The following is a 13,435-nucleotide window of genomic DNA, read 5'->3' on the forward strand; positions in this document are numbered from 1 at the left end:
TCTATTTTTTTTCCCTTTTGTTGCTTGTGCTGTTGGTGTCATATTTTAGAGACTGTTGTCAAATCCAAGGTCACGAAGAGTTTCACCTGTTTCCTTCTAAGGGTTTTATAGTCTGTAGTTCTTACATGCAGGCAGTTGATAAATTTTGAGTTAACTTTTATATATGGCATGTGGTAGAGATCCAAATTGATTCTTTTGCCTATAGATATCCATTGTCCTAGCAGTTTGTTGAAAGAACTTATATTCTTTTATTGACTGGCCCTGGCACCCGTTTGCATTTGTAGGACAATACGATTGTGCATTCAGCTTGTCCTGTGGATCTATTTATCTGCATTGCAAGGGTTTCCAGGAGATAACTGCACAGTGACGTGGTTGCTTTGACTATTTTTCTCACAGTCAAGGATAGTTGTTACACGTAGGCAGTCTCTGTGCCATAGGCTGGCTCCCTTACATTTTGCTGGATAAAACACTCTTTCTTTGCTATGCTCTGTCATCCTTCCCAAATATTATTCTCTTTTTATCACACTCTCTTAAATAGTGAACATTTCTTTGAGAGAAGCATCACATAAAGTAGGAACCTGTTGGCCTGGTTGACACTGTTCAAGTTAACAGACCCATCGGGGAGAACAGGTGCCTGGTTTTAACACTGAAGCAACCCCTCTCCAAGTGTTACCTGATTACCCGCGAAATGTGTGGTTGTGTTTTCTGAACTATGGACTTCTTTAAAAAGGATCTGTGTTTCCAGATGTGTGACTTGAAGCACCAACTAACTTTCAGGCGTCTTTGTCAGTCCTCATACTCATTTTAAGATCCTTTATTATAAAATACCCTGAAGGTGATCGCACATATTCCATACCAAGAAAAAAACCGTTGTGTGTACAAACAGGAAAACATGCCTCAGACAATTAAAACAGACAGCACATGCTTAGATATTAATGCTCTGAGAAGATGTTTGGGGGTTACAATCACCCAGAGTCTTTCATTAGGTGGTTCTACATAGATCATGGACTGGTGGAGGTCTGTTCACTTGAAAGTGAATCCCAAAGGCAAAGAGTACAAAAATGTATCAGTAATATCCTTGAAAAACTCAGAACGAATAATAGAGGAAACTGATTATAAAATATTTGATCTTCTCACCATGCTTTTAGGGAGTTACCTTCTGTTTCCTCCCAGCCTAAAAGTCATAGAACAGGACACTTTAGGCGCTCCCAGGCCCTGCAATTCTGCCATTTCACAGTAGAGGGCGCTGTTGCATTAAAACCTGCACCGGTTGCACCGCTACCTCGGTGGGCCTGTGCTCCTGGTCTACTTTCCAGATGTTTTTTAAACAAGCCCTGTATACGAATATTTTTTTCTCTAAACTCTAAGGAAGTGAGAGTTGAAGAAAAACAGACTTCTTGAAAGATCGTCCTTTTACCCATTGTCTTCAGAGATAGCTTATAATATGTGACATTCTTGGAGGCTGCTGTCAAAGTCCCAAAGTACGAAATGCATCTCTCAAGTCATCAACCTCATACAGGGGCTGTGGAGAAAGAGAAGGAGACTCAGGGGATGACTTTGTAACATTTTGCAGGAAAGTAAGTGGGGGGGGGGGACTAGGAAGAGACAGGAAGAGAAGAGGAAGGAACGCTACCAGGAGGAAAAGACAGCTCTTGAGACTCTAACCAAGAAAGAGACATGTGGGGGATCAAAGAGGGGAAGGCAAAGGCATCCTGGCAGAGGGCTCTGCATTGTGAAACAGAAGAGCAAACTCGAATGCGGGAGAAACGACAACAACAAAAAAAAGCCAGAAAATAGGCTTTCACCAGGGGAAAAATAAGGAGTGATATTTACACACACGCGCACATAACGACAGTGTGAAAAATATAAGAAAGGAAAACACAAGTCGCTGCAGGAAAAGATGACTTTGGAGAGAGAAAGGAAAGGAGAAGCCAAGAAGCCCCTTACCAAAAGAATGCGTCGAAGCTGTCTGGATAGACGAACTGAATTTTCGTGCAACCCCTCCCAGGCTTTGAAAGTTTTTTCACGATTTTCCACAAAAGTATTCCAGCAATAAAAATAATCTTTAAAAAAAAAAAAAGGAGGGAGATGGGGTTTAAGACAGTTCAGATCCCAAATCAAGAGAAAAGAAAGAAAACCCTTCCCCCCTCATGCCCCCACAGCCCCTCCCCCTTAATTCTCATCTCCCCCAAAGCCTGGTGTCCAAGCCGTTAATTCTTTTCCTCCAATTCTAGTTGATAATTTTCGACTGGATCCCGCCCCCGACGTTTCTCATTCTGAATTGCAATCCTGAACCAGAGCTGCCGCACGGCGCCTGCGCAGCAGACGTCCCCCTCCGCACCTTTGAAGGTCATAATGGCGATTTGGACGCCTGCGCGGTGCAGGCGCCGCAGCCCCTCGGGCTCGGCCTTGCGGTCCTCGCAGAAGTAGAGGCGCGCGGTGAAGATCCTCAGACTGAGGTTGGGGTACCCTCTCAGAAAGTCGGCCACGTGCCGGGCGCAGTCGTAGCAGGGGCTCCAGGAGGTGAACCAGGTGACGCGGTAGCAGCGGCCAGGATCCAGGTCCCAGTCGGAGATGTAGCGGAGGAAGAGCAGTTCCACGTGGCAGCCGTTCTGCGGAGAGAGCAGACGACTTAGGTGACGTTCACTGACCTTGACTGCGGCGCCGGTAGCTTTATGGTCATTGATTCACCTGCTCCCCACAGTAATCTTTTATGGGGTGTCCGCAGTTTTGGGCCTTAACGTTGCAAAACGTTTTGCTAACTCCCCGAAGGAGCGGCGAGGCCCGAACCCTTTTGCCGCCGTGGCCCTGTGACGTGGAGACAGGTTATGGATTTTTCTGTGGACCGGGAGGATGAAATGAGCCTGGTTGAAGTAGCATCACACTGTCGTGGAGTTTTTTAAGCTGCGCTTGTGAGGTTAACTTTTTGCACCTTTAAGGAGAAAGAAAATGGCTTGGAACGAAGTCCTGTTGCTTGACATCGTGGAAATACACCAGACCGCTAGGGGGAGGTAGGAAACTTATGAAGGGGCAAAACACATTAGAGTAAGGTCGACAGAGGGGTGTTGTAAGAGAGGTAATAGGCACTGCTAAGGATTAAGAACAATTGAATGTGTTTGCGCATTGTGTGATCCCTGCGATTGTAATAATAATCTCACAATAGTGAGATATAGCAAGTCGGCTTAGTGTTGCGGGAAGATCATTAGCCCCGGAATTTGATGATCTAGGTTACGGTTCCTGGCGTCACCACTCAGGTGACTGAGACAATTTACCCAACTCTTGGATCTTCTAATTCCATACCAGTGAAATAGGCTGGTGTGAGGCTTAAATGAGAAAGAAATAAAGGGTTGGTAACTGCAAAGCCTTCCATACGTAGAATGTGCCACGTCAACAAACAAGAAAGAGATTAGGATGTTAAACAATTGTAGTGAGATAATTTACGCAATACAAATGGAGGCAAAGGGAACTGAACAGTCAGATAAACACTAAACAATGAGTCAGTGTCCTTCCACCCATGGATTCTTCCCTGGGACTCCCACCGATACCAGATGTCACTGCCTGTTATGAGACAGGAAATAATCGTTGGCAGAAGCTTATGTAAACCCATCTGGTTATGGTGAAGAAGTCTCTTGGAAGTGTAATTCTCTGATCTTCTAGATGCTGAGAGATCGGTTTAATTAATCAGCCAATTGAAGCTTCCCTGAGTATTCTGGGTCTCATACTCAATGTACTCATTGGCTTATGATCTGTGTGAGCAGAAGGGAATAGGAATCATTTGGCAAACAGAATTGAGTCATTATTAATGTTTCCTCAATTTTTCTTCCTTACTTTTCAAAAATTCTAAAGAAAATTTGATTTTCACATTTAAGATTTAGCTTGAATGAATTGATAATATTCTCCTAAATCAAAAGGCTCCTACATTTGATTTCTTCCTTAACCTCAAAGGCAATTCATTTGCTGGGGAGAGGGGAGAGATTTTGGGGGCAGTTAACTCTTGGCATTGAAGCAAGGTGTGGCAGTAATGTACCCAGCATGATTGGGGAGGACATTGGATGACACACTTTGGGGCATAACAATTACAATTTCATGGACATTTATTTATTTATTTTTAAGTTTATCTATTTTAAGAGAGAGCGTGCATGAGCACAAGTGGGGGAGGGGCGGAGAGAAGGAGATACAGAATTCCAAGCAGGCTCTGCACCATCAGGGTAGAGCCCTATGCGGGGCTCGAACTCACGAACTGTGAGATCATGACCTGAGCCAAGATCAAGAGTTGGACACTTAACTGGCTAAACCACCCAGGCACCCTGAGTTTCGTGGACATTTAAAAAAGAAAAAGATTGGGGCGCCTGGGTGGCACAGTTGGTTGAAGCTCTGACTCTTGATCTGGGCTCAGGCCATGATCTCACAGTTCATGAGTTCAAGCCCCATGTGGGCTCCGTGCTAACAGTGCGGAGCCTGCTTGGGATTCTCTCTCCCTCTCTCTGCCCCTATCCTGTGCTCTCTGTCTCTCTCTCTCTCTCAAAATGAACAAACCTCAAATTTTCTTAAATTAAAAAAAAAAAAAAGAAAGAAATCTGAAGACCTAAATGTGAGACAGGTTGAAATGTAATACCGTCAGCAGATGGTTTTAAAAGTGCCCATAGTCTAGCTTTTAATTGCCTTGGAAGCAAATAATTGATACCTTGTTTCGAAGGTGACCGAAGTCCAATGAAAAGGAGGTGGCACTGTCCCGCCGCTTCACCACGTAGCACAAGTAGGTCTCATGGCGACCCTTCGCCCAGCGGACATTCTTGAAATGGTAGAGAAACTTCCTCTGCTTCATCAGGAGGCTGTGGGTGAGAGAGGGAGGAACATACAGGAGTACAGCTCCTTCTCTGGTCACTCCTGGCTTTCCTTCAGGCTTTTTTTTTTAAAGAATTTTTTTTAATGTTTATTTATTTTTGAGAGACAGACAGAGTGCAAGCAGGGGAGGGGGAGAGAGAGAGAGGGAGACACAGGATCCTAAGCAGGCTCCAGGCTCTGAGCTGTCAGCACAGAGCCCGACGCGGGGCTCGAACCCATGAACCGTGAGATCAGGACCCGATCTGAACTTGGACTCCATTATTAACCCTTCTTCGTGCTTATATTTAAGACCAATTGACAGGTAGCCAGAACCCCCAAACCATGTGCACTCACAGGACAGTCTCCTCCCACAGCTGTCTTTTAGATGCTGACAACTTGGAATTACAAACTTGTTCCTGGGGTTCCATAATTTTTTTCTTTCAGAGTTCCCCTCCAAATGCTACCTGAATGTCCATTGTGTACTTCAAACTCAACACGGTCAAAACAGAATTCCCAAACTGCCCACCATCCTGATTATCCTGTCTCTCCTTACTTTTCCATCTCAAGTAACCAGGCTAAAAGCTTGGGGGTCATTGATTCTTCTCCTTAACTCCTCACATTTAAGTAATGATCTAAATATATTGATTCAGTTCTCCAAATATTTCTCTTTTGCTTTTTAATATTTTTATTTTTTAAACCTCCGAACATTTCTTGAGTTTGTATCTGCACTGTTCCCCCTGTTCTCTGCTTCGGTCCAAGCCCCTGCCTTCCGTTGTCATGTTGTTCTGGCCTCTAAGCTGGTCTCACTGCCCTCAGACCCTCCAAAAGAACATTCTCCGTGCTGTGCCAGAGTGATCTCGCAAAAACCCAGGCGTGACTATGTCATTTCCATGCTGAAAAGCTCCCAGTGAATCTCTTCTGTTCATAACTCTTTATTTTTGTGTTTTATTTTTGAGAGAGAGAGCGTGAGCAGGGAAGGGGCAGAGAGGGGGAAGGAAAGAGGATCCAAAGCAGGCTCTGCACCGACAGCAGTGAGTCCAACGCGGGGCTTGCACTCACGAACCTCGAGATCATGCTCTGAGCCAAAGTCGGAAGCTCAACTGACTGAGCCACCCAAGGAGCCCCTGCCCATAACTCTTTAATGTGGTATTTAGGCCAGTTTTTACATTTGGTTATCAGTCTACATCTCTAGCCTCCTTTCCTACTACTTTTCCCCTGCCCTTCGCTACCTTCAAGTGCCTGTGGTACTCGTGTGTCCTGAGGCTTTTTCTTTCCTATCACCTCGCTGATGCACTTCCTTCCAGTGAATGCTTTCCTGTCTTTTTCACTGGACAAAACCTACATATCCTTCACAGCCTAACTACAATTCAACTCTTTTTTATTTTTTTTTTTCTTGCTACCACCGTCCGCAAATTTCTAGGCAAAAATCGAACACTTAACAACAACAAAGACCCTCCTGGGGCACCTGGGTGGCTGAGTGTGTTAAGCACCTGACTCTTGATTTTGGCTCAGGTCCTGATCTCACAGTTTGTGGATTCAAGCCCGGCATAGGACTCTGCAGAGCCTGCTTGGAATTCTTTCTACCCCTACCCCTCCACCCTCCTGGGCCTATGTGCACTCTCTCTCAAAATAAATAAATAAATAAATAAACATTCAAAAGAAAAACCCTCCTGTAGTTTCCCTTGGTTTTCCAGTTCATCCCTACCGAATCCCTCATCCCCGGTTACCAATTGATTGCTGACCTGTCTCCCCATTTAGACTTCGTGTTTTGAGGCAGAAAAGTGTCACTTCATGAGGAAAAAAATCTCTTATTAACGTAAGAGTAGTACTTGGCTGTTGTTAACTTGAATAATACAAAAATAATACAAAAAGTTAAGTGTTACGTTTCAAAGTACTAAAGAATTACACTATCAACAACAGCCAAAGTATGGGAAGAGCCCAAATGTCCATCGATGGATGATATATATATACAATGGAGTATTACTCAGCCATCAAAAAGAACTAAATCTTGCCATTTGCAACTGCGTGGATGGAACTAGAGGGTATTAATGCTAAGCGAAATAAGTCAGAGAAGGACATATCATGACTTCACTCATATGAGGACATTAAGATAAAAACCAGGTGAACATAAGGGAAGGGAAGCAAAAGTAATATAAAAACAGGGAGGGGGACAAAACAGAAGAGACTCAAATATGGAGAACAAACAGAGGGTTACTGGAGGGAGTGTGGGAGGGGGGATGGGCTAAATGGGTAAGGGGCATTAAGGAATCTACTCCTGAAATCATTGTTGCACTATATGCTAATTTGGGTGTAAATGGAAAAAAATAAAGTTAAAAATAAATAAATAAATAAATAAATAAATAAATAAATAAATATTAAAGAATTAAAATTTTAAAAATTAAAACAAATTTTTCTAATTCAATATTTAGGATACTATCTAAGAGTTAAAATTTTTATGTTTTTCTAGTATTTTACAGTCATATTTACATGGTTTGGATTATACTGATTTCATACGGAATTTTGCACTCTGCTGCTTTTTAAACTTGGCAATATAATCTAAACATTATGTTACGTTGCTCGCATGCCCTTGTTTTCCTTATTCCTAGCGCAGTGTTTTACTTGTCACGAGCACTAAACTGCATTGCATTGGTGGAAATACTCTGTGCTGACTCAAGTTTCCTTGCGTTTGTGGATTTAACACAAGCTCTATAGTATGGTTGATACCAAAGCACTGATGGTTTCTCCAAGTTTTGTCTTTAGTCTCTTCCAGAAATGAATTTATCAAGTTGTGGAGACAATGCTGCCACTTAGTGGCCCAGGGCAGAAGTGCAGTAAACTTGTAGGGACACCTGGGTGGCTCATTCGGGTTGAGCTGAGCGTCTGACTCTTGATTTCGGCTTGGCTGTGGTCACGGTCCCAGAGGTCATGATCCTAGAGTCGTGGGATGGAGCCCAGAGTCAGGCTCAGTGCAGAGTGTGAAGCCTGCTTGGGATTGTCTCTATATCCCTCTGCCCTTCTCTCCCGTTCATTCTCTCTCTCTCTCTCTCTCTCTCTCAAATTAAAACAAACAGAAAAAGTGCAGTGAACTTGTAAAAACAAAGAGCGAGGCAAGGATTTGAATACGGTTGGCTGGCAAGAGAATTGAAACTTATTTCACCTTTTTTTTTTTTCTTTTTAAACCATTGAGGCATAATTTACATACGTCACCCTTTTAAAATGTACAATTTTGTGAGTACTGGCAGATGTAAACACCCAAAGCTGAGACCACCGTCAGGATACAGAACATTTCCAGGGGACGCCTCCCCAGAGTTTCCTCATTCACTATGTCAGTCAGTTCTTCCCCCCCTTTCCTAGGCAACCATTAATCTGCTTTCTGTCACCGTATGTCACTATCCACGTCCTAGAATTCCGTATAAGTCCTACATTATCTCTTCCTTTGTGTCCGACTTGTTTCACTTTGAAATTCATTTGTTGTGTTGCATGTATTAATAGTTTGATCCTCTGTTTTGCGAAGTAATATCCCATTGCATGGCTTAGAGCACGTGTATTCATTCACCTGTCGATGGACATTTGGACTGTTTCCACTTTGAGGCTATTGTGAATAAAGGTTTTACAAACATGTCCCAGTCTTTGTGATGACATAGGTTGAGAATTAATTTTAATGCAATACATGTGATAGACCCTGAATTCAAGAGTTAAGTATCCAAGTGTCACCCTTATTAATTAGGTGAGCAAGGACGAGCTTTTTATAGCCATCTCAATTTAAAATGTCTCGCCTCACACACGTGAAGCTTCTTGAAATACACTTTAAATCCTGAGGCAGAGAACTGGGTTTATCACCAGTATACACATTATGTATATCAAGCAATTTAAAAATGGCTTAATCATATCATTTTAGAAGGAAAAATTGGCATGTGAGAGCAAGCAGGGGGAGGGGCAGAGGCATAGAGATTTTTAAGCAGGCTCCACACAAAGCTGAGCTGGACGTAGGGCTTGATCCCACAACCGTGAGTGAGATCATGACTTGGGCTGAAATCAAGAGTTGGTCGCTCAACCGACTGAGCCACCCAGGTGCCCCAGGGGACTCAGTTTTAAACAGACTAAGCATCATCTCTTACTGAGACATTTCTTTAAACACCTAACGTACCCTGCTGGGCTCTATGGCTAAGCAAAGGGTGGAGAGAGGTACCGTATCACACACAGCGGATCTGCTGCTGGGAGGAAGAAAAGGTGTTCTGGAAGGGATGTGAGATAGGTGAGGGAATTCAGATGGACTTTTGCCTTCTGCCTCACGGGAAAATACAGCAGTCCGTTACTGTTTGTCAGAAGCGACCACAGTGAAGCGAATCACTTGATTGTGACCTGTTAGTTAACCTTCTAGGTCCATCACTTTCCTTCAACTGTAGCTAGGAGCCCATTTCCAGTATCCTGTTCTCTTGGTTTCTCTTTTGGGTACAAAGGACTTTGTAGAGGTAGTCCTTCAAGGTCGCGGGCTGCCAGCTGCTCTGGACAGCTGTGCCCCGTGAGGCAGAACATTGCTGTATCCCCAGCAATGCAAACAGAGACAAATGGGTTAAAAATAATCCTGACGAATGCCCTCTGCACATTTTCTTTTCCTTAATGATAATTGTATATTTCCCCTTTTCTCCTCTTGAATTTCATCTTTTCTCCTTTTTGTGTCTTTGAACTTCAACTACGAATTTAATCATTGCTTTGCATTTCATTATGTACAAATATTTTCACTGGACCCTTTACCTCTTTATACCTCAGCTTAATTTTCAAAATCTGATTGCAAACTGAGCAGACATTTGACATTTTTGCCCTCAAGAAAATTTGCTGACGAACATTTAGACTCCCATTAGAAATCTTAATTCTGGGTGCACCTGGCTGGCTTAGCCGATGAAACATGAGACTCTTGATCCTGGGGTTGTGAGTTCAAGCCCCACATTGGGTATAAAGATTACCTGAAATCTTTTGAAAAAAAATTTTTTTTTAATTTAAAAAATCAATTCTGTAGTGTAAATGCTTTGTAAAAGCGTTAAGTTGAGATAAAGTATAAGGATTAAGTATGATTCTCCTACTTCTGTAGTAAGTAGGAATGAAATAAGTTATGTGATAATAACTTATCATAAACTGCTTGTGAAAACATTCTGATAATCTTAAAAATACATTTAAGAAGTAAGTTAAGTGAAACTGAAAGACTGTATACGTAGGGGCGCCTGGGTGCCTCAGTTGGTTAGGCGTCCCACTCTTGATTTTGTCTCAGGTCATGATCTCAGAGTTCATGAGATCAAGCCCCACATTGGGCTCTGTGCCGACAGCATGAAGCCTGCTTGGAATTCTCTTTCTCCCTCTCTCTCTGCCCCTCCCCTGCTCTCTCTCTCCTTCTCTCTCTCTCAAAATAAAAAAAAAAAATTAAAAAAAAAATTAAAAGGAAGACTAGATAAGGAGTAAAAATGCCACTAACTGCCTAACAATTAACACTAAATAAAGTTATTTACTGATGCTTGACTGATTTTTCTCCCTGTAACAGATACATAACATCCTAGTGACTTTCAAGCAGTTAATTTTGCATATGGACATTAAAAAATAATCTCCTTACTCTGTAACTAAGTTTTTCAGTAAAGAGTCCCCAGGAAGGTTTACAAGTCCTTTTATAGGTGAATGCTGACAAAATTATTAGTACGATTTCCACTACCGTCTATAATATAGTTCTAGTCTTGCTATACCTTTTCATGAATTGAATCTCTAAACTAGTGTGAACTGCACTACACATCTCAGGACGAGTCCATACGTGGCACATAGGAGTTCTTTTGAATATGGAAGAGAGAGAGAGAACAGAGAGAATCAGGCAGAGAGCGTGTAAGATCTGAACAGATGTGACAGATCCAGAGAAATAAACATGCAGATTGCCCAGGCAGTGAGTCAGATAGTGAGAGGAGAGAAGCAGATAGCTACCAATCTGAAAGCTCAGATTTGCTCGGAGAGGAAAGCCAGTGCACCCCCGCCCCATGAGGAGATGGCTTTACCTGTCCATTGTGGATTCCAGGGTGTCTTTCTTAGTCTTAGGCCAAGGAAGGCTTGCCTCAAGTCCTGCTGCCTCACTGACTCTGTCTGGCAGTGCATTGGCCCCACACATTCAAATTTGAGCTTACCCTCTTAGGCTCCACCCCCCCCCCAAGGCATCATCATCATCAGGTACCCCAACAGCCTTCCTCCTGTTTAGGTCCAAAAAAGATAGGCGGGGCTGTCATTGGCAAAGTCACGTGGGTAAATGACTGAGGGCCGGTCTGCTTAAGGTATAGGCTCCTTTAGGGCTACAGCTGTAAAAATCCAGTCTATGCTCCACAGGTAACAAAGATCAGGAAACAATAGCCAGAGACACTTAGGAAATTGTAAGCCTGGTGGCCAATAACATCTTTAATTTTAAAAGCGTAACAATAATATTAGTAATGTTCATTGAAATAGCATCTTGTTCTCTGTGAGCTGAAGGCATCTGTTCCCTTGTGTAAGTGCACGCTTTCTGAATCTCAGTAGAGACCAGCACTAACCTCCTGCTTTGTGGCCAAGCAAGTAAATGTGGCCAGTTATGTAGGACTTAGGAATAGAAATTTTGCACCCTAAACCACCGATTTCCCCCCCCCTTTCTGATTGCACTACAAGAATTGCTAGAAGACTAGATGATTGCACAAGAGTAATTTTTGCAAAAGCTGTCTTTTCCACAAGCCATATATTTTGAAGTCAGAAGCAGCGGCATCCCAAAACATTAAAAAATGTTTATTTCATCAGACAGAATCAGCATCCAAATGACTCCAGTGAACTTGGAAAACCGTCTGGGCTTTTCAAGTAAAAGGCTTTAAATTCCTGCCCTCATACAATTTGGTCTATTAAAGATTTTGCTTCTCCCTCCTAACTCAGTCTAAATCCTTTCTATTTCTTTATTTAATAGAAACTCAGTGCCTAACTACGTGAGAGAAACTGTTGGGTGCTGGGGGTACAGTCGTGAGTAAAGCAGCTAAGGTCTCTGCTCCCTTCCTGCCTCAAGGCTTTGAATACCCCATAGGCATTGATTCCCAAATCTGTCGCTCCAGCTTGGACCACTTCCTTGAACTCAACACAGATGCAAACAACTGCCACCTCAGCATCCCCATTTAAATATCCGAGGGGCATTGCCAACACGCCTCAAACTGATCCCCTTTTCTCTCTCTCAACACACCTGCTCCTTTGGCCATCTTGCCCATCTCCATGACGGTGTCATCCCTCCCACGGCTCAGGTCAACCTGGCAGTCTTCCTTGGTGGTTCTCTTCCTTCTAAAGTCCATTGCATTAGCAAGTCCTGTGACCTCTACTTGCAGAATAAATCCAGGACTGACCACTTTTCACCACCTCTGGTGCAAGCAACCTGGATTACTGCCCCCCACTGGTCTTCCTGCTTCCCTGTCCTTCGATTACAGTCTGTTCTCAACACAGCAATCAGAATAATCCTTTTGAAACACTTTATTTTTATTTTATTAATGCTTATTTATTTAAAAAATTTTTTTAAACATTTATTCATTTTTGAAAGACAGACAGACAGAATCGGAGTCAGGGTCCAGGCTCTGAGCTGTCTGCACAGAGCCCGACATGGGGCTCGAACTCATGGAATGTGAGATCATGACCTGAGCTGAAGTTGGAGGACGTTTAACCAGCTGAGCCACCCAGGCACCCCAATGTTTATTTTTGAGAGAGAGAGAGAGAGAGCGCGAGAGCATGAGTTGGGGAGGGTCAGAGAGAGAAGAAGACACGGAATCGGAAGCAGGCTCCAGGCTCAGAGCTGTCAACACAAAGCCTGACGCGGGGCTCGAACTCACGGAATGTGAGATCATGACCTGAGCCGAAGTCGGAAGCTCAACCAGCTGAGCCACCCGGGTGCCTCCCTTTGAGACACTTTAGATCACATAACTCGTCTGTCAAAACTTTCCATGGTTTTCTATTCTCTCAGTAATAGTCAACATCCTTCCATGACACACAAGACCCTGTATCATCTGCCTCTGCTTTGCCTCTAAATTATCACTTTTAGGGGCACCTGGCTGGCTCAGTTGGTAGAGCACGCAACTCTTGGTCCAGGGGTCGTAAGTTTGAGCCCCTTTGTGTGTAGAGATTACTGTAAAAAAGATGAAATCTTAAAATAAATACTTTCAACTCTCTCCCTTGCTTATTCACAGAACACACATGCCCGCCCCCTCATTTGCACTTACTGGCTCTCCTGCCCGGAGTGGTCCTTCCCTGTACATCATTATGGGGTTTTTATTGACTAATTTATGTATTAATTAATTAATTCATTTTCATTATGGGTTTTTAAAATTAAGTTTTTAATTCCAGTATAAGTTCACATACAATATTATATTAGCTTCAGGTGTTAGATCATCACAGTTTGATTTCCTTATTTATGTCTTTACTCAACTACCTCCTTATACTTGAGGCCTTTCCTAGTGACCATATCTAAAATTTCAACTCTATCCCACTATCCTAGCATTTCCGTTCCCCTTTCTAATGTATATTTCTCTTTAGCACTTATCACTTAAAATATATTGTGATCTGTGCTCCTCATTGACTCTTAGGTCTATGAACA

At 43.0% G+C, this 13,435-nt stretch overlaps 1 protein-coding gene across 1 annotated transcript; it reads right to left on the reverse strand.

Annotated features, from left to right (window-relative positions):
• Window positions 1-675: 675 nt before the first annotated feature.
• AICDA (activation induced cytidine deaminase) lies at window positions 676-10,963 on the reverse strand. Its single transcript, XM_049627075.1, has 5 exons — window positions 10,854-10,963; window positions 4,685-4,832; window positions 2,342-2,612; window positions 1,948-2,063; window positions 676-1,522 (listed from the first exon to the last, which is right to left on the reverse strand). Exons 1-5 carry the CDS (start codon window positions 10,961-10,963, stop codon window positions 1,469-1,471), a joined length of 699 nt encoding a protein of 232 aa, XP_049483032.1. The 3' UTR covers window positions 676-1,468.
• Between the last annotated feature and the right edge of the window lie 2,472 nt (window positions 10,964-13,435).

This window comes from Panthera uncia, chromosome B4 (genome assembly GCF_023721935.1).
Source record: "Panthera uncia isolate 11264 chromosome B4, Puncia_PCG_1.0, whole genome shotgun sequence".
NCBI classification, from domain to species: Eukaryota; Metazoa; Chordata; class Mammalia; order Carnivora; family Felidae; genus Panthera; species Panthera uncia.

Excerpts from the sequence above, each read along its gene's own strand:
- AICDA (XM_049627075.1), bottom strand. The coding sequence starts at position 10,963 with ATGTGTGGGGCCAATGCACTGCCAGACAGAGTCAGTGAGGCAGCAGGA. Across the intron at positions 2,613-4,684 it reads TCGGTCACCTTCGAAACAAG|AACGGCTGCCACGTGGAACT; the intron begins GTATCAATTATT and ends CTCTCTCCGCAG. Across the intron at positions 2,064-2,341 it reads CGCCATTATGACCTTCAAAG|ATTATTTTTATTGCTGGAAT; the intron begins GTGCGGAGGGGG and ends TTTTTTTTAAAG.